Source organism: Ambystoma mexicanum, chromosome 11, assembly GCF_040938575.1.
Source record: "Ambystoma mexicanum isolate Mex_15411 chromosome 11, UKY_AmexF1_1, whole genome shotgun sequence".
Taxonomy (NCBI): Eukaryota; Metazoa; Chordata; class Amphibia; order Caudata; family Ambystomatidae; genus Ambystoma; species Ambystoma mexicanum.
In genome coordinates, this window is record NC_090934.1 from 1,401,480,853 (window position 1) to 1,401,501,844 (window position 20,992).

The 20,992-nt window shown below is 46.8% G+C and overlaps 1 protein-coding gene across 3 annotated transcripts in view; it reads right to left on the bottom strand.

Moving 5' to 3' along the window:
* The window catches only part of LRRK1 (leucine rich repeat kinase 1), a 1,071,210-nt gene that overhangs the window by 592,244 nt on the left and 457,974 nt on the right, over positions 1 to 20,992 (bottom strand). For all 3 annotated transcript variants that reach the window (XM_069625026.1, XM_069625024.1, XM_069625025.1), the window contains exon 14: positions 16,697 to 16,809. In XM_069625026.1, the coding sequence (XP_069481127.1) occupies positions 16,697 to 16,809 (113 nt within the window). The remainder of the gene's footprint in view (positions 1 to 16,696; positions 16,810 to 20,992) is intronic.

Here is a 20,992-nt window from a genome sequence, read left to right on the forward strand (position 1 = left end):
CCTATCTAGTTTGTCCATACAGGTCTGGAACCTTTCAAAGGTCCACTGAGGTCGGCCAGGACGGTCTGGGAAAGAAAAGGGGGTTTCTTCCTCCTGTAATTGTCTGGTTCTGTCCCATAACGTCGAAGAAAGAGAGCCTTCACCTTCTGAGTAGCCTTCTTGCTGGCTAGGGCCTTCCGACGGCGTCGGGAACTGACCTGATCTGTTTTCCGGCGCCTTCGGCGTATCTTTACCCTTGTGCGCGGTTTTTGGCGTTTCACTCGCCGTACGTCTTTGGCCGTCCTTAGATGCTATGCGTGCGAGGCTTTCGGTGATCATTCTCTCTTCCGAGGGATCGGTCGCCGTCGCGCTATGGAGCGTCGAGCCTTTGCTCGTCGAGTCCTTGGTCGTCGAGTCCTTGGTCGTCGAGTCCTTGTTGGCAACGTGAGCGCTCTTGCGATGCGTGTCGCCGGAAATTTTGGTGTTAGCGCCCTTATTTTTAGAGTGCCCAGTCGCCTGTCGCGGAAGCGGTGGCGGGGAGGGCTGACGACCCTTACGGTCGGTGGAAGACGTCGGTGGGCCCGGCGTCCCCGTTGGCACTATGGCTGTCTTCGTCTTCGACGAATGTGTTCCTGGGGGTATGTGCTTTGGTGTTTTTCTGTGTGCGTCCTTGTCGCCGGGGTGTTCATCCCCATAAGCTGGGCGTGAGCCAGGCTTGTCATGGCCGGGGACGGACGACGAGGAGTGCGAACGCTCCTTTGAGAAGTCTACAGCCTCCGTTACGGGGGCCGTGTAGTCACTGTCCTCGTCACACTCGGCGGCGGCGGCAGCGGGCGAGGAGTCAGGCCTAGACATGGCGTAGGCCGCCCACCTTTTGACCCTGCGGTCCTTTAGAGTTTTGGGCTTTAGTAATTTGCAGGCCGCACAGCCGTCCTCCTGGTGATCGAGGGGTAAGCAACGGTTGCACCGTTTATGCTTATCCATCCAGGTATATTTACCCTTGCAAAGCGGGCAAAACCTAAATGGCGTCCTCTCCATAGCTGAGGGTAATAGGTGTGACTACGACCTCGAAAGAGAGGGAGGGGAAAGAGAAAGGCATTCTTAAAGAAAAGAAAGAAGAACCATAAAGCCCCACTCTCTCTACTGTGTATGGCCGGCGAGGTCAGGCCACGTGTTAGGCAGCGCCGAAGGATCTCCTCCGCTCGTCCTTCCGTCGAAGATCTTGCTCGGCGGAGAAACAGCTCTGCGTCGAGGGAGGGATCTATCGTTATTGATATTAATAACAAACGACCAAAGGTCGAAGAAACTATTTGGCAATGTCTCTCGAGGAGCTCCGCATAAAGGCGACCAGTAGCTGGGCGGAAAAAAACAATCTGAGGGACCTCGACGCGTGAGGGATTGTGGGTACAACGCACGTCACTATAGGGATAGTGTTACAGACACGCCTTGTCGACGTCCCCTTTTCGACTACGAAAAACAAAATGCAATACTCCGCAGTGACCACTGGATGTCGGACCTATGCACAGCATGTGATTCTAAGCAGATTAACAAACATCAGAAATATATATATTTATAGGGGTTTTGGGGGGTTTGGCGTAGGGTGGGGGGATTGTGGGGGGTTTCCCCGCACATATATGTTACAATTGACCTTCACAATTCGGTCAATTGTGAAAAGGTCAATTGTAATTCAAACAGTTGTAAAACGAACAATTCGTATACAACCGCCATTCTTCCTTCTGGTTTCTCAACCTACAGCCTGCTGGAAATTGCTTTGAATAATTTCACCAATTCCATGAGTTTTTTCCCTGAAGATGGTTTTTCATGCTTTCCTGGCTCTGCATCTCCCGGGCAGAGCTAAGAACCAGTTCCAACTCCTGGGTCGCAGTGGCTGCCCAGGGGACCGGACTCCGCTCTCATCCCAAGATACCACCCTCAGGTGTTCAGGTAAGATCTTGAGAATACATATCCAATCCCTGTCTTTAGTGCCTAGATCTTGGATAGCAAGCGTTCAAATTATGCATAAAAACCTACAACCTACACAATGACAAGGTGCAAAAACTGAAATACTCAGAGCAAAATAAGGCCCTGCTTTACAATGGCCTCTCGAGAGTACTGCTGAAAGAAAACTCATGAAGCAGCCCCAGCGGTGTCCCAAAAGATACTTTAGTGGCAAACGGTTCATTGGTTGTTAAGAGTCATGCCCTAGCTTTACTGGATGCGCCATAACCGGGTTGGGTCAGGAATAGACTTGAATGTGATAGAAGAAAGTGCCAAAAAGGTTAAAATCCAACATATCACCATATTTCCTAGACAAACATGCATGTCTGGCTTGGGTCCTCTACTGGTGATTGAGGGAACGCAAAGAGATGGTTCAGTCAGTGATCCCGGCTACAGAAATGATCTCACTAACTTAGTTAAAAGCCTTACATCATTGAAATGTCAATGGCAAAACTCAAGCACTTTTTCCACATCACAGTGACTAGTGCCTATTACAGAAAAGTATTGCAAAGCCACAAGTGCTACATTGGAAAGAAGGGCTATCCTTGTTACAACATGGTTCATTTATGGAATGTCACATCCCCGCTCTTCAGTTGCCCCTGGCATAATGGATACAGAACATTATCCATGTATGAATATGTTCATCCCCGTTCTATCCCTGAATGTTGTCCATGGCCTATCCATGAATCACAGTCATTACGGCCATGAACGCTGTCTATCTAACAGGGCGATACTAGGGAGGCCACTGCTGTCCATTGTTACATTTGCTCTGGCTTTATTGTGTTAAATATCAGTTGACTGTGTTCCATGACACGGAGCTTTGATTTTGCACATCCTTGTTTCTGGATAGATATTAAAGTATAGTGTTAAAGTTGAACGGGAGCGCTTGTCTCTGCTAAAACATGTATATATTGTTTTTCAGAATCCGTCAAAGGAACCACACATTTGAAAGTTCACCCTTCTCCTTCTGAAATTCAAATGAATATTTTCAACCCAACTCTAATGCCTCCTCTTTCACTCAACCTTCTAAAATCTCGTCAATCTAAATCATTTGTTATGCACAATCAGTGTAACATGTGAGAAAGTTGCATACAATGTATGCAATGTAGGCAGAGTGTGGATCTCGCCTGAACCAATGTTCATGATCACAGTTTGTTGCACCCCTAAAGTGAGATATCATTTAATACCTATGCAAATTAATACTGTAGGGACGTTTTCATTATACAAGTCATCCTAATACGGCTGGGGCACTACAACGTGCACTAAGCAGAAACTTACTATGCAACAGGAAAACTTGATAAAAGATCAGGTGTCATTGTTTCATATGGTATTTGCTTCCCAAATTATTGTTTTCCTGGAAGCGATACCGTGGTACTCCTGAGGGGTAAATGCTTCAATGAGAACAGTTCTGTCATGTACAGCACGCATGATTGATTGATTGATATTTTATTTCTATAGCGCTCGTACACAAGAACTGTGATGTTCTGGAGCACATATTGACAGGGGTGTTGCTAGGACTAGAAAAGATCCGGGGCTATGCTAATGCCAGGCCTATCAGGACTCAGGGCTAGGTAGCCTTTTGGTTGTAGCCCCTGAGATTCTATCTGGGGCTACAACCAAAAGATCCAGGGCTATAGCCCCCTAACCCCCCCCCCCAGCAACGCCTCTGCATATTGATAAGTACGGTTGTAATGTTTAAGTACACATTTTTGACAGTCAACAGGTAAAATGAACAAGGCATAAATAAACATGCCAGAACATCTATGGCAAGTATGGCCGAAAGCTTGCACATGCACAAGTGCAGGTAGTGTGCTTTCAATGCATTTTGGCACCAGGGCAATGTTTGTACTGCTGTTTTGCTCTTATGCGAAAATGCATTGAAAGACCAAGTTCTTTGCACTAGGGCTTTTTTCCCCAGGTACTCTTGCACTTGTAGCTGTGTAATATTTCTGTAAACGGGCCCTGGTCATGTCTATACAGGGCCATTCATGGTTAGCCAAACTCTTCAGGGTCAGGGACAACAAAGTATGGACCCATGTAGACCACAGCAATCCATGGTCTATCCTGAGCCATTCACCAACCGTGGTTTTCAATGGTTAGTCATGGTCATAATCATGGACACACCATGGTTGTGTATTGACTGCCTGTGATTGACCACGGTAAAAGCATGGGCAATGGTGGTTTGTCCATGAACTTAAACATGGATGTGCCACAAACAGCCATTTAACGCGTGACCCAAAGCGACAGACCTGACTGTGGGCATTAGACAAGGGAAATTACATGCTTTTAGCATGCAGTGGAGCTCAAAAATCATCATCATGGCCCCAGACACTGCTGCATAAAACTGGGATAGTTTGCATTGAAAAGGCCCTAACAAAAATACTTGGTTCCCCAGAAGATTTGGATGGCAAAGAAGAGAAGAGCAGATGGTCCAAGTATGAAAAGCGTATCGGTTTTTTAAACTCCAAGTCAAGAAAGGGAAGCTTGATGCATTGCAAGCTGTGTGCACCAAAGAAAGGAATGCAAAGCCTACCCTTTTTTTTAATAGTTTCTAATCATCTCATTGCTGGAACATTGGAGGATAGGCCTGTTGAGTTGAGAAGCGGGCTGTAGGGCTTTGCACTGGATACATTTAGCCGGGCAGATATTCTGAAATTCCTAAATAATGGTCATTGCATTAATCCAGACAAGAAGACATCATGAAAGTCTCTGCAGAGACCTGACTTGGGAATGAGAAAGGCAGAAGCAATATTTGGAGGGTTTTCAAATAAAAGAATCCAGAACGCTCATCTGAAGTTTTAGTAGGGTTTAAAGTAGATCTGGACTCACAACCTGGCGAATGCTGACACATGTTAGGTTATGTTATGTTGATGACACTTCTAAAGAGTTCATACACCAAAAAAGCCTTCACCTAAAATCAGCTCAGTTTTGGCGAGGGTAAGTTCTAACTAGCTGTGGTTAATGCAGTGAAAATGGTGTGAAAGCAGTACTGAACCTGAGAAGCAAACTGACAAGTCCCGCCATTGTCCCACTCCCGGCAAGATTCACCTCCGTTGGTGTAGCATAAAAGAGAAAAATGAACGAGCGTATTCAATCTGCTGGCGGGAATGATTAAAGGTGGTTCAATCTGCAGGCGGGAATGATTAAAGGTGGTTCAATCTGCAGGCGGGAATGATTAAAGGTGGTTCAATCTGCAGGCGGGAATGATTAAAGGTGGTTCAATCTGCAGGCGGGAATGATTAAAGGTGGAATACAGTAAGTGAAATAGAGGATCCTAGTGAGACATCACAGGGTAACGTGTGAGACCAAGCAAGCAAGTGCTACACCTTTGTGTCTTGCTTTTAGAAGACATATAGTCCAGCTACAGTGTAGTGTTCGGTTTGTCGGGCTGACTTCGCTACGGGGCAGTATTTTACTATCGACAGAGTTGAACATTCTTACAACAAAATCCAACACCATGACGCTCTGCCAAGAGAGTTTACGGTCGTCTCCTGTCTGACTGATTTGACGACCTGCTGCCTGTAGCCAGTTAAGAAGATTTTGAGATCCAAAAGAGTTCTGTAATTGGGAAGTTACCACAATTTGACTTGCATTAGAAGCATAAAACAATTCAGAGATACCTCCAGAGCCTTAGGAATGGAGGATTCGAGTGATTAGAAAAAGTCTACAAAATGTGAGGATTGTCTGACGCCGAGTTGAGATATGCATTTATTTATGTGAAGCAACCGGGGTGTAATTGCCGCAGCCAACACATGGAGGGCAAGCATCCTCTGATGCTTCGACGGCTCGGCTCAAAGCCAGGGAGGCTTCCAGACACGGGTGTTGCTAGGTCTGGAAGACACTAATGTCTGGACTGTCGGGTCTCGGGGCTGGCTTGCCTTTTCTTTGTAGCCCCTGAGCTACTATCCAGGGCTACAACCAAAATAACCGGGGTTATAGCCCCCTCAGCCACCCTCTAGCAACGCCTCAGCTTCCAGACATATTGGTAGTGCGAGAAGTTTTCGATGTGGAATACTGCATTCTGGTTAAACACTTTGTAGAGATTTTTTAGTGTGCACAAGGATTGGAGGAAGACTCAGACTTCATCGTCTCTCATCTCTAAAATGTAGACAGATTCCCATTGAGTTCTTGTGGTTACTGAGCAATGCTGAAAGGCGCTGACAGCAATGATACCCGAAGACTCTAAAGAGATGCTCCTGTACCTGGTTCAATCTCAAAATATGTTGCAGAAACTAGAAGCTTGTTACCGTTTGTTAGGCAGAAACCTGTGCAGTTCCCTTAGGGAGCACTGCAAAAGATTTAAGACTACAGGTGTTGGCAGTAAACCCACTTGGTAGCAGTCTGTACCACCCAGATTTACCTGGTAGCTGTGGCTGAGCAGTCAGACTTCCCTCGAGAAGAGTTAGACAGTATGCAAAGTATACACAATAGGTACCCAGATACAATAATACAAGCAAACACTGACCAGAGCTTTGGTATCCAAGTATATAATTATTTATTTAAAAACACACGGTTTGAAACACTCCAGCACTCTTGTTGTAAAATATTCTAAACACAGTTACTATTGTAACATATACACCCCTTTTTCCTTATCAGATAAGTCACAGTAAAACACCACTTATTTTCATACAGAGGTGAGCGCTTAACTAGATGGCACTCCAATAAGTCTGTGAGAAAGGGAGGGAAAAAGACAGAATATGGAAAGGTACACCACTCTAAGATTCAGGAACACTGTTAGCAAGGCAGAAGAGCAAAAGTCACTGGTGAGCCAAAGTCCAAAGGCTGGGCCCACTCTTATAGAGAGCAGAGCACAAATGTGCCCAAGATCACACAGTTACACTAGGCTTAGAAAGTCTTGCAGAGGGTTCAAAAAGAGTTTAGAGAGGCTTAAGAAAGTTTAGCCAGGGTGTCCCAGGCTAACCCAGGTTCGAAAGCCGGGGGCTAAATCTACCCCGTACAGTCGGTAGCAAGGGAAGCCAGGCGGGACACGGTACCTTAAGTGGGAAGGATCCTCCAGCGGTGGCAGTTGTTCCTGGTATTGGGTGCAAGTTGCGTCGTCGTCCAGGGGAAGAGAAGATCTCGACTTGGAGGAAAGATGAAGGTCGTTGCACTACCAGGGAAGAAACCAGCCGTGGAGTTTTCCGGTTAAAGGTGGTACCTTTGTTTCGTGGTCGTGGTAAAACGTGGTATCCCGGTTGCCGGGGTGCTTGGCACAGGCAGGGCAGCCACGAGGTACGTCGGGAAGGCGAAAAGACGGTGAAACTGGTTATCCCCACCAGTCAAAGGAAGCAGACTCTCCGGCGGGAGATCTCCTCTGTTGTTGGGAAAAGTGGTGAGACGGTCCAGCAGGGCTCCACCGGTGGTGGTGTCGTGGCAGGTCGGCTCAGCTTCTCCCTCGTCGGATTCTTAGGTCCTGTGGCGACTTCTGAAGTTCAGTCCCCAAAGCCCTGCTTTTATGCAGAAAATCCCCATTCACTCAGCCTAGCTGTCACTCAAACATGCTAAGTGGTGAGCCGGCCGGCTCACCACTTGGGCCATTCAGGACGGAGTGCGGTGTGAGTTGTCTAGGCAAAAAGTGGAACAAAGGGCTCAACTTGGGTTGGAGTCACAGAAGAGAACACAAACGCCATTTTAGGATCAAGTTTTGGCAAAAAATACCAACAGGAGAATTAATATTAATTAAATAAACCGGCGGTATGTTCGAGGCTACCGTAAATAATTAAATAAAGGTAGTAGCCTAAAACAATGGGAAATCCCATAGGGAAATATTCGCGGTTGAATATTAAAAGTAGTATCCACTGCCACCAGCCAAAACTCGATCAGGGGGGACGGAGACGTGTGCCCCCTCGACTAACAGACCCTGGGGCAATCGAATTGCCCCAGCCAGTACGTCCACAATATGATGGTTTGTACTGGTTCTGTTCAGAATTTAAGACTAGCAAAGTCAATGGTGGCTTTACATGCCCTGGGAGACAGTAGTCAGTCCCAGGGTATGGAGTCTATACTGGGGGGTCACTATGACACCCCTGTGTCACTGCACTGAGGGTGCTGTGTAACACACATCACAAAAACACATGAAGCCCTATGGAGTAAAAGACCCCATAGCCCATTAAACACATCCAGATTCAAAGAAACACACTCAAATCATGCCCAAGAGTGAGGGTAAAAGAGTCTCACTCTTGGCAGGAGAAAAAAATAAACCCCAAAAATCCAGCAAAGCTGCTGGGGGACTCACTAGGTTAGGAAATTCAGCCTAAACAGAGAATTCTCCCTAACACTCGCCCCCCCCAGACTAAGGGACAGGAGGATTTAATCCACTCCTGGATGAACCTCATACCTCTAGTCGATGAAATACATCCTAGAGAGTCCATCAGCATTTTGATGGTGACACCCTGACCTGTGCTCAATGGTGAAATCAAACCCTTGCAGGGAGATCAACCATCTCAATAGTTTTGGATTTTCTCCCTTCATTTGCATTAACCATCTCAAGGGTTGGTGGTCAGTCTGAATGACAAAAGTAGAACCATACAAGTATGGCCTAAACTTCTTCAGTGCCCACACAATAGCAAAGCATTCTCTTTCTATTGTTGCCCACCTTGTCTCAGGATCCTTCAGCTTACGGCTGATGAAGCAAATGGGGTGCTCCCTACCCTTCTCATCCAGTTGGCTTAGAACTGCACCTATACCTACATTGGAAGCATCAGTTTGTACAATGAAAGTTTGGTGGTAGTCAGGAGCTCTCAATACTGGAGCTTGGCAAAGAGCTTTCTTCAGTTTTTCAAAGGCCTGATTGCACTCCTCATTCCATTTGACCTTTTTAGGGAATTTTGGAGAGGAGATTACATTCAGTGGAGAAGCTATGGTCCCATAGTTCTCAATGAAATTCCTGGAATACCCACTGAGGCCGAGGAAGGCTCTCACTTGGGTTTGAGTAGTAGGTGTTGTCCAATTTTGCACAGCTTCGATCTTGCTGAGCAAAGGCCTTATTTCTTCACCTCCTACCTCATGCCCAAGGTAGACCACCTTACTTTGACCTATCTGGCATTTACTTGCCTTGATAATCAAATTGGCCTGTCCAAGAGCCTGCAGAACATGTCCTAGGTGGTTCACATGATCCTCCCAGGAGTGGCTGAAGACTGCAATGTCATCCAAGTATGCCATGCAGAAGTCCTCCATCCCAGCTAGAACTTGGTTCACCATCCTTTGGAATGTAGCAGGTGCATTTTATAATCCAAAAGGCATGACCTTAAACTGGTACAAGCCAACTGGGGTGGGAAATGCAGTTTTCTCCTCAGCATGGTCTGTCAAGGCTATTTGCCAATAGCCTGACGTAAGGTGAAATGTGCTGAGGTACTTGGCTGCACCAAGTTTGTCCACCAACTCATCTGTCTTTGGCAAAGGGTGGGCATCAGTCTTGGTGACTGCATTAAGAGCTCTATAGTCCACACAGAATCTCAAGTCTTTGGATCCTGCCTTTGGTACTAACACAACTGGGCTAGACCATGGACTAGTAGAGGGTTCTATTACCCCGAGATCAAGCATCTTCTTGACCTCCCCCTTGATATGGGTTCTCACATTTTCTGACATTCGGTATCCTCTGCTTTTGACTGGCAGACAGTCACCAGTGAGTATCTCGTGCTGTCCCCAAGGGGTCAAGCCTGGTGAGAGTGAGAACAGGGAGGCAAACTGATTTAACATAGATTTGCACTCCTCTTGTTGCTCAGGTGTCAGATCTGAAGAGAGATTGACTCCTTCAATTTTTTCATCTAAGGGTACACCTCTGAGGAGATCAGGGAGAGACTCACTCTCTTCTTCCTCTGCTGCTGAAGCTAGAAGCAAGGCCCCTACTTCAGGTCTGGAGATGTACGCTTTTAGGCGGTTGTTGTGGAAGACTCTAGGTGCTTCCCTGGGTCTGCCCAGATCCACCAGATAGTGGACCTCTCCAAGTTTTCCCACAACTTTGAAGGGTCCCATCCATTTGTCTTGCAAGGCCCTCTGCCTTGTTGGGAGCATAACGAGAACTAGCTGGTCTTGAGTGAACTCAACCATGTTAGCCTTTTGATCATGCCAATGCTTGACCAAAGCTTGTCCAGCTTTCAGGTTATCACTAGCTTCTGCCATCATGTGTGACTTTCTCCTTCGGAGACCTATCACATAGTCAGTCACTCTGACTGGCTTGAGGGGAGGAGCACCTTCCAACCCCTGCTTAATCAGGGCCAATGGACCTCTGACCGGATGGCCATAGAGAAATTCAAAGGGAGAATAACCTACTCCCTCCTGAGGGACTTCTCTATAAGCAAAGAGAAGGCATGGCAGTAGAAGGTCCCACTTTCTTTTCAGAGGTTCCTCTAAAGCACCTATCATGCTCTTCATGGTTGTGTTAAACCTTTCTACCAACTCATTGGTTTGGGGGTGGTAGGCGGTTGAGAACTTGTAAGTAACTCCACAGGTTTTCCACATGGCTTTCATGTAGTGGGACATAAAGTTTGACCCCCTGTCGGATATTACTTCCTTAGGAAACCCAACCCTGGTAAAAAGACCAAGGAGGGCCTTAGCCACAGCCGGAGCTGTAACAGTCCTCATAGGAATTGCCTCAGGGTATCTAGTAGCATGGTCTACTACAACAAGGATAAACATGTTGCCTGAGGAGGTAGGGGGATCAAGGGGACCAACAATGTCAATCCCTACCCTCTCAAATGGGACTCCCACAACTGGGAGAGGCACTAAGGGTGCCACATTCTTGGCGCCAACCTTACCAGAAGTTTGGCAGGTATGGCAGCTCTTGCAAAACTTATCTACTTCTGCCCCCATTTTTGGCCAATAGAAGTAGAGTGAGAGCCTTTCCGTGGTCTTCTTGAAGCTCAAGTGACCAGCCAAAGGAATCGCGTGGGCTAAGTGCAAGAACTGTTGTCTGTTTTCTTGAGGTACTACAAGGCGTTTGTAGTCTCCAGGTTCGGACTCAGTTGGTTCACTGTAGAAGAGGCCATCTTCCCAGTGCAACCTATACTTCCCAGGCTCTTGCCCATCAGCCTGAGCAGCTGCCTGTTGGCGGAGACCCTCCAGAGTTGGACATTCTCTTTGTGCCTTACGGAAAGCTGCCCTGCTGGGCCCACCTTCTGCCAGTAAAGACTGCAGCTCAGGATGGTCCTCAGGGTCTAGATCTCCAATAAGTTCTTGGCCTCCCACTAGCTCTTCTTCAGAGTCTAGTTCAACCATACATGGTTGTACCTCCCTCTCAGCCTCAGCTGGAGGTGGAGTTACAGGTGTAACTGTTGGAAGCACTGGAGTGCTTGCTGCTGACTTTTTTCTAGGAGTCTTGGGTTGCCCCTTTGCTCCTGATCTGGTAGTTACTGCAGTGAGTTGCTCTGGTGGTAAAGGAGTGATCTCTGTCATCATCTCCTGAGATAACACTCGCAGGGTTTTCTCTCTTGCAGGTTTTGTGAGCTCCTGTAACCTTTTACTAGGTGGTCTGGGGGTATGTGACACAACTCCAAGAGCTTTCAGGTCATTACCCAACAGAACCCTACCTGGCACTTCACATTGTACACTGACAGGTATTTTTACAGCCATGTCATTACACTGGATGAGAACTGGTAACTGGGGACACATCTGCACAGGCCCTCCAGCTAACTTGGTGAGGCATTTGGGTGCCTTAGCAACATCCTCTGCCTTGAAAAATGATTCATACACCACAGTTATGCTGGCCCCAGTGTCTCTAATGGCAGGAGTCTCCTGACCATTCACCTGGACACTGTCTTTATAATACTCTTTAGTATTATCTGGGATAGAATTATACACATCTAAATTCTGTTGTTCCCACAACCCCAGAGAGACTAAAGAAACACTGGCTGAGACACCAATGAGTTCATCAGCCAGCAGTAGAAAGTTTCCACTTGCCATGGGGACTTCCTCTTCTGGAGCGAAGGCTAAGGAGGCAAGTTGGATCCCTGAAGGTTTACCCTTGCATCTGGGATCTCCTTTCACATGGTCAGTAGAGCCACAACCAAAGCATTTACCAAATGCCTTCTGGAATGGAGGCTTGTTCTGACCTCCCTCTGGTTTGGCACCAGAGGAGACACTATTCTGCTGTGGTTTCCCTGGTGGCTTACCCTTCTGGTTTTGTTTGGGGCCCTCTTTGGAATTTGCAGTATTAGAATTCTCTTTGGAGTCCTTTTTAGGCTGTTTCCCCTCATCCTTTTTCTGAGTTACCCCAGAATCCTTGTGAGTGGCCCTGTTGGCAACCCACAAGTCAGCAGCCTTAGCTAGTTTTCGGGAATCTAATTCCTTTGAATCAGCCAAGTGCTGTCTGAGCTCAGGAGAGCAGGCATCATAAATTGACTCCAGCATAACAAGATTCTTCATACCTTCATAAGTGTTCACTTTGTAACCCTTAATCCATCCCTCTAAGTTTTTCAACCCTTCACTCACCCAGGTAGCCCAAGGGGTACCATCAATCTTTTTGAGGGTTCTAAACCTCTTAAGATACTGGGAAGGGGTCTTCCCAAATCTAGCTATCAGAGCTAGTTTCACACATTCATACTCTTTCCTATCCTCCTCTCCCAGCTCCATTACCACATCAGTTGCAACAGGGGGGAGCCTAGAGAACAACCAGGTGAGTAAGTCATTTCCTGTGATGTTCCGGAGCCCATGATTATATTCAAACAGAGACAACCAATCCAACACATCCAACTTAGGCTCATACATACCAACCAATTCTTTAGGCATCCGGGTCTTTTAGGACTGGAACTTCTAGAGGAGCCAGAGAGAGAAGCATTTTCGACAGATAATTTCTTCATTTCTAGCTCATGCTTGAGCTCCATTTCCCTTAGCCTTAGTTCTTGATTCATTTCCTGATGTCTCTGTTCAGCCTGAGTATTCAGTCTCTTGAACTCTAGTTCAAGTTTCATTTTCTCTAATTCAAGATATTGAGGACTAAGTGTGGGACTTGGCAAAGGTCCAGTAGGTACAGCAGGTAGAGCAGACAGAGGCCTAGGGGGGACAGTCACAGCAGCCTCACCCTCCTCTTCTGACTCTTCCTCAGATTATCAACATTTTGATCAATATCAATTTCTATACTGTTATCTACATTTTCTGTCATGGTAGGTTTCTCAGAACCATCATCCAGACTTTGGTTAGCTAACAACCTTTCTATTAATTCCATTTTCTTGCCTTTAGTCAGGAGGTTCTTATGCTTACATAGCACTCTTAAACAATCAGCAGTTTTTGTAGCAAGGGACTCTTGACTATACGTTTCCATAGTTGACATGTTAGAAAGATTACTTTTTCAGTGCTAAGCTTTGTGGTTAGTTGTACTAAGGTATCCTAAAGCACTCTAAAGTGTATACTCAATACAAATCCCACAGCTGTACACCAGTGTTAGGCAGAAACCTGTGCAGTTCCCTTAGGGAACACTGCAAAAGATTTAAGACTACAGGTGTTGGCAGTAAACCCACTTGGTAGCAGTCTGTACCACCCAGATTTACCTGGTAGCTGTGGCTGAGCAGTCAGACTTCCCTCAAGAAGAGTTAGACAGTATGCAAAGTATACACAATAGGTACCCAGATACAATAATACAAGCAAACACTGACCAGAGCTTTGGTATCAAAGTATATAATTATTTATTTAAAAAAACACGGTTTGAAACACTCCAGCACTCTTGTTGTAAAATATTCTAAACACAGTTACTATTGTAATATATACACCCCTTTTTCCTTATCAGATAAGTCACAGTAAAACACAACTTATTTTCATACAGAGGTGAGTGCTTAACTAGATGGCACTCCAATAAGTCTGTGAGAAAGGGAGGGAAAAAGACAGAATATGGAAAGGTACACCACTCTAAGATTCAGGAACACTGTTAGCAAGGCAGAAGAGCAAAAGTCACTGGTGAGCCAAAGTCCAAAGGCTGGGCCCACTCTTAGAGAGAGAGCAGAGCACAAATGCGCCCAAGATCACACAGTTACACTAGGTTTAGAAAGTCTTGCAGAGGGTTCAAAAAGAGTTTAGAGAGGCTTAAGAAAGTTTAGCCAGGGTGTCCCAGGCTAACCCAGGTTCGAAAGCCGGGGGCTAAATCTACCCCGTACAGTCGGTAGCAAGGGAAGCCAGGCGGGACACGGTACCTGAAGTGGGAAGGATCCTCCAGCGGTGGCAGTTGTTCCTGGTAGTAGGTGCAAGTTGCGTCGTCGTCCAGGGGAAGAGAAGATCTCGACTTGGAGGAATGATGAAGGTCGTTGCACTACCAGGGAAGAAACCAGCCGTGGAGTTTTCCGGTTAAAGGTGGTACCTTTGTTTCGCGGTCGTGGTAAAACGTTGTATCCCGGGTGCCGGGGTGCTTGGCATAGGCAAGGCGGCCACGAGGTACGTCGGGAAGGCGAAAAGACGGTGAAACTGGTTATCCCCACCAGTCAAAGGAAGCAGACTCTCTGGCGGGAGATCTCCTCTGTCGTTGGGAAAAGTGGTGAGACGGTCCAGCAGGGCTCCACCGGTGGTGGTGTCGTGGCAGGTCGGCTCAGCTTCTCCCTCGTCGGATTCTTAGGTCCTGTGGTGACTTCTGAAGTTCCAGTCCCCAAAGCCCTGCCTTTTATGCAGAAAACCCCCATTCACTCAGCCTAGCTGTCACTCAAACATGCTAAGTGGTGAGCCGGCCGGCTCACCACTTGGGCCAATCAGGACGGAGTGCGACGTGAGTTGTCTAGGCAACTCAGTCCAGGGTGCCTACATTCCCCCTCCACCCCTCCTAAGTACCCCAGACAGAGTGGCACCACTTTGGAGGGCTTCTGTGGAGAAGCCCGCCAAAAAGTGGAACAAAGGGCTCAACTTGGGTTGGAGTCACAGAAGAGAACACAAACGCCATTTTAGAATCAAGTTTTGGCAAAAAATACCAACCGGAGAATTAATATTAATCAAATAAACCGGCGGTATGTTCGAGGCTACCGTAAATAATTAAATAAAGGTAGTAGCCTAAAACAATGGGAAATCCCATAGGGAAATATTCGCGGTTGAATATTAAAAGTAGTATCCACTGCCACCAGCCAAAACTTGATCAGGGGGGACGGAGATGTGCCCCCTCGACTAACAGACGCTGGGGCAATCGAATTGCCCCAGCCAGTGCGGCCATAATATGATGGTTTGTACTGGTTCTGTTCAGAATTTAAGACTAGCAAAGTCAATGGTGACTTTACATGCCCTGGGAGACAGTAGTCAGTCCCAGGGTATGGAGTCTATACTGGGGAGTCACTATGACACCCCTGTGTCACTGCACTGAGGGCGCTTTGTAACACACATCACAAAAACACATGAAGCCCTATGGAGTAAAAGACCCCATAGCCCATTAAACACATCTAGATTCAAAGAAACACACTCAAATCATGCCCAAGAGTGAGGGTAAAAGAGTCTCACTCTTGGCAGGAGAAAAAAATAAACCCCAAAAATCCAGCAAAGCTGCTGGGGGACTCACTAGGTTAGGAAATTCAGCCTAAACAGAGAATTCTTCCTAACACTGTTTTAACTCGAGTCTTTTGTACTTTAAATTGAAGTCTGTAGATGTTTCCTTCCGTTCATGGGTGCACACAGAATCTCTTTTTAATTAATGTAAGACAATTAGATATTTTCTTAAAAGTACATTGAATAGGAAGGATACCTCCGGGGCAACGCGATTGTCTTGGTAGCAAGGCAACGCAGAGCGACACAGGTTAGAAACCCAATCCTGCGCTTGGAAAACACTTGCTGTTATTTATTAAGCGCGTCATAAATGAACAACAAAATTAAATAAATAAAAAATTCATAAAGAAGCCACTATACTGGTTAGACTTCCTCTAGCAAGGTGTGCTTCAGAATCGATCTACGAGAGCCTACACTGTCGCCAAAATACATTGTCTGATTGGTATGTGGCCCTTGCTGGTGTGGAGGAGAAGGAGCTGGACATGAGTGTACTAGAAAGTTATTAATCTCTTAACGCCATTCCTCAGACTATCGGCTTAACGATATTGCACTGTCTACTTTCCAGGGTCAGCTTCAAATCTAAATCTTACCTTCAGCGTGTTAGACATTTCGAGAAGAAAAGGAAAGGCATGCAACAATACAAACAGGAGGCATCACCTTTGCTGCACCAAACGATTAGGCAAGAACCAGTCTACCGACGCCCCGATATGCCAAAGTGCAGAGATGCTGGTTTACCATCTCTAGGGCTTGCAACACATTGATTATTCCATGGAGGCAATGGATTAAGAGTACCAGATCTACTATGCAGGCAAACCCTAGACAGAACAAAACAGGCATTGCTCACCGGATGACAAAGGGGCAACAGTCGTGTTGGCACACCAGAGTGACTCCTTAATAGTCAGGAATACCCAACAGCCTTGATCTTCTTGGCACTCAACATATTCACATTTGGTTTAGTGTGGACTGTAATTTCCAACTTTTCCTTCTCCAAAAGCATGCGTTTCTCCGCCTCCTGTCCCGCGCACCCTGGGGATTTCCTCGGGATGGAGCAAGACTCCGCCTCCTCCAGGAATTCAATTATTTGTATATCCACTTGCGTTCATCGACATGTATAGGATAGTGTGAGGAGAACCCTGCCTGCCCGTGCACAAATAAGTAGTAACAGTCAAGATAAAAATCCATTAAGTGTAAAAGAGATATTCTTCGCCAATATTCAATTTACAATATCCATTCGAGCAGTTGCATTTGAGCTCATTCACTTATCCGGGGCACGACTTACCATCCTTCCTGATTTCGGCGGGCAGGTTATTAATGTTCAGATCTTCAATATCCAGTTGCCAGAGGCCAACCAGCTGCCCGAGCTCAGCAGGAAGTTCTCGGATCCCGGGATTACTGGGCAGGGAGAGAAGGGTATATATTAGTGGGAGTTGCAGGCTGCAATCTCTATTTGGGCTTTCTCCTCCTGAACTGTGTGTTTTCAATGACATGGAAAAACATTTCCAGCTGTGCAAGGCCTCTGCTTTGCAGCATCTGGAGAGTCATTAGCAATTCAAGTCGAGAAAGTTACACGATGGCTGCATGGGACGTGGCGTGCCTCTGTTCTTGATTAATATGCCAGCGGGATGCCAGCATTATAAAGCATACAATACTTAAGCAATATGCCCCGAGCGGCGGGGGTATTACCGACTCAAGTAATGCCCTGGGGCCCATAGTTATAGGGCTGAGCGAAGCCCCGCCGCGAGGGGCATATAGCTATTAGTACCCCGGCCCACAAAAACTGCGTGACCGGGGCACTAAAAACTTTTTTTCTGTTCTGAATTGGTGCAGCGTTTCGGGAGAAAAAATTAAAAAAAAAAAAGACGTCAAAGAAAATGGCCGTCATGGAAAGGGAAAATGGAGTCCGTTTTCCCTTTCCATGGCGGCCATCAGGTGCGGACGCGCTGGAAACAGAAGCGTTTCCAGCGCGTCCGCTCTAAAAAAAAAAAGAAGGTAATTGCGGTTTGGAGGGAGGGAAGGGGGGGTAAAACGTACCTGGGTCCCTGGCAGGGGATGAAAGAAGTCTCCAGCCGTGTGGAGGCACGGAGCGGGGATAGCCCCGCTCCGAGTCTCCACACCGCAGGAGGCTGCCATCGTCCCCCACCAGGGACAAAGGATAGAAGGTAAGTGGTGTGGGGAGGGCAGGGAGGTGGGATGTGGGAGGAGGGAGAGAGGGAGGGGAACAAAAAAAAAAGCCAAAGCTTTACCTGAGTCCCTGGCGGGGGGCCAAGACAGCCTCTCAGCCGTGGGGAAGCTCGGAGCCGAGATGGCCCTGCTTCGAGCATCCTCATTGGCTGAGGGGCTGCCACGCCCCCCGCCGGGGACAAAGGCAGTGGAATCCCGACAGAAGGATTCCCGGCCTGGTGATGCCTCGGCGAGGGCCAATCAGAATGGCTCTTTCATTCTCATTGCGCCCTCGCCGGGTACTAATAGGGGAAAGTTGCACTAGGTGAGGATATCCGCGACTCAATAACAACTGAACATCTGAAGGCTGAGGAACAAGCATAAGAATGGAGCAGAAAGTCCTGCATCAAGCATTATACACTAATCGGTTAGCTCAGTGGGTAGATGTGCATGCTGCGTGACCTTAGGTTTATCAGTCAGAATCCTGCCTGGATGATTCAGCCGCGCATCTTAATGCTACAGGTGAATCGAGTACCACTCAATTGGATGGCAGTAACTTCTATTGGTAGCAGCGGTAGATAATTCAGATTGCAGTGCATACTACACCAAGGTTTCATATGTGGCTAGAGAGCCTGAACTCGTTATTTGTGTACATTGCGTAGACCTGCTCACCCCAAGGTCAGCATGCCTCAATACATGCCAAGTCGGTCCTAGAGGGCGGCAAATATAAACAAAAACAGTGTCCCACATGTATGTTGTTACCTGTAAAAGTATAGTTTGCAAAGGTAGCGGGCGCCCCTCTCTCGACAGAACAAGGCCTGATAACCTGTTCAGTGGTTATTAACCACTTGAGAGTTCGCAGCCACTGCTTTTACTCACTGTGCCTTTCACAGATGGGAAATATCCATTTGCATATCAGTCTTTGTCCTGCCCAACAAGGGTGAAACACGTGTATGGGGTTGCTGGTGGTACTCTCGTTCAGGTTGGAATTGCCATTGCATTTCGGTGCTGGACTGCCCCTGGGCAGGACAAAGACTGATATGCAAATGGATATTTCCCATCTGTGAAAGGCACAGTGAGTAAAAGCAGTGGCTGCGAACTCTCAAGTGGTTAATAACCACTGAACAGGTTATCAGGCCTTGTTCTGTCGAGAGAGGGGCGCCCGCTACCTTTGCAAACCTGTAAAAGTATTACAGGCAATGTTTCACAGCAACGATGCTACCTGTTGCAGTTGAAGATACACCTGCGCAGGGCCCATAAAACAGCAGCAGCATAAAGAAATAAGACTGCATCAAAAGAATTCCCTGTAACTGCGCATAGTAATAGTATCACTATAACAGTACACCATGAACAACAATAAGTGAACAGTGAGACAGCAGCATTAACCTACCACGATGTGTAGGTACACAGTGTGACAAGGGAAGCACTACCCAAAAGGGATTGAGAGAAGAAAAGTCAAGGATGATGATATTTTATTTTACCGGGTATCAACGGGTATCTAACTTTATTAAAAAGTGATGTTATGTTGACATATCCCGCGCCCCGCTACCACCCAGCGGCAGTCTCCAGGTGCTCATGTGGCTCTGCAAGAAAGAGGGCGGGGTTGGTTAGTGAGAGTAGAGGGATAAGATAGGTCCAGAACCAGGCGGAACTGGCGCGTGTGTGTGCTAGTTGTAGATGGGCTGATTGTGTGCACTGGCGTATTGTATCCTTAAGGGGAGGCCCAATGACTGTGGTGTGTGCTGTATGTGAATGTCTGTTGTGTCGGGTTTGGGTGCTTTATGGGTAGATTTGCTGGTACTTAAGGTAATACCAAAAGTGAAAATAGCCGCGGCAAAACTGGCAATAGCTGATCATCCTGAAAGACCTTCTAGCAGGTATTGATCGAATAAAAGATATCCTGTGGATATGAAACCCAGGCTCTTGTAACCTCTATCCCTGCCTATTATACTGTGAATCCTAGGCCTCTCTCCCGCTATATAGGACTCCCAAATCTAGGTGTGAACTCAATCCCTGCCTATTATACTGTGAATCCTACTGTATTGTGAAACCTAGGCCTCTCTCCCACTATATAGGACTCCCAAACCTAGGTGTGAACTCAATCCCTGCCTATTATACTGTGAAACCTAGGCCTCTCTCCCACTATACAGGACTCCCAAATCTAGGTGTGAACTCAATCCCTGCCTATTATACTGTGAATCCTACTGTATTGTGAAACCTAGGCCTCTCTCCCACTATACAGGTCTCCCAAATCTAGGTGTGAACTCAATCCCTGCCTATTGTACTGTCAATCCTACTGTATTGTGAAACCTAGGCCTCTCTCCCACTATACAGGACTCCCAAATCTAGGTGTGAACTCAATCCCTGCCTATTATACTGTGAATCCTACTGTATTGTGAAACCTAGACCTCTCTCCCACTATACAGGACTCCCAAACCTAGGTGTGAACTCAATCCCTGCCTATTATACTGTGAAACCTACAGTATTGTGAAACCTAGGCCTCTCTCCCACTATACAGGACTCCCAAATCTAGGTGTAAACTCTATCCCTGCCTATTATACCGTGAAACCTACTGTATTGTGAAACCATGGCCTCTCTCCCACTATACAGGACTCCCAAATCGAGGAGTGAACTCAATCCCTACCTATTATACTGTGAAACCTACTGTATTATGAAACCTAGGCCTCTCCCCCACTATACAGGACTCCAAAATATGGGTGTGAACTCTATCCCTACCTATTATACTGTGAAACCTACTGTATTGTGAACCCTTGGCCTCTCTCCCACTATACAGGACTCCCAAATCTAGGTGTGAACTCTATCCCTGCCTATTATACTGTGAAACCTGATGTATTGTGAAACCTAGGCCTCTCTCCCACTTTACAGGACTCCCAAATCTGGGTGTGAACTCTATCCCTACCTATTATACTGTGAAACCTACTGTATTGTGAAACCTTGGCCTCTCTCCCACTATACAGGACTCCCAAATCTAGGTGTGAATTCTATCCGTACCTATTATACCGTGAAACCTACTGTATTGTGAAACCTTGGCCTCTCTCCCACTATACAGGTCTCTTAAATCTAGGTGTAACCTCTATCTCAGAGGGAACCAGGGTTTGTAAATAACCCACTAATCCAATAGCTCAAACTTCTGCATACTTATCTCACCCAAAAATCCACACAACCACCCTCTTGCACAGCAAACGGCAAGCACTTCACCAAATCGCAATAGCAAACCATCAACACATAAGCCACACCAATAGCACACAAGGTCTCACATCGATCCGATATTAGCACCCAAGCTCGGCGCACATTGAAAACCAAACTGAAACTTCCAACAGGACACCATGCTCTCAATTTCCTACCCCCTCTCCACCTGACTAACCACCCACCACCCTCTTGTTTGCAGATCCCC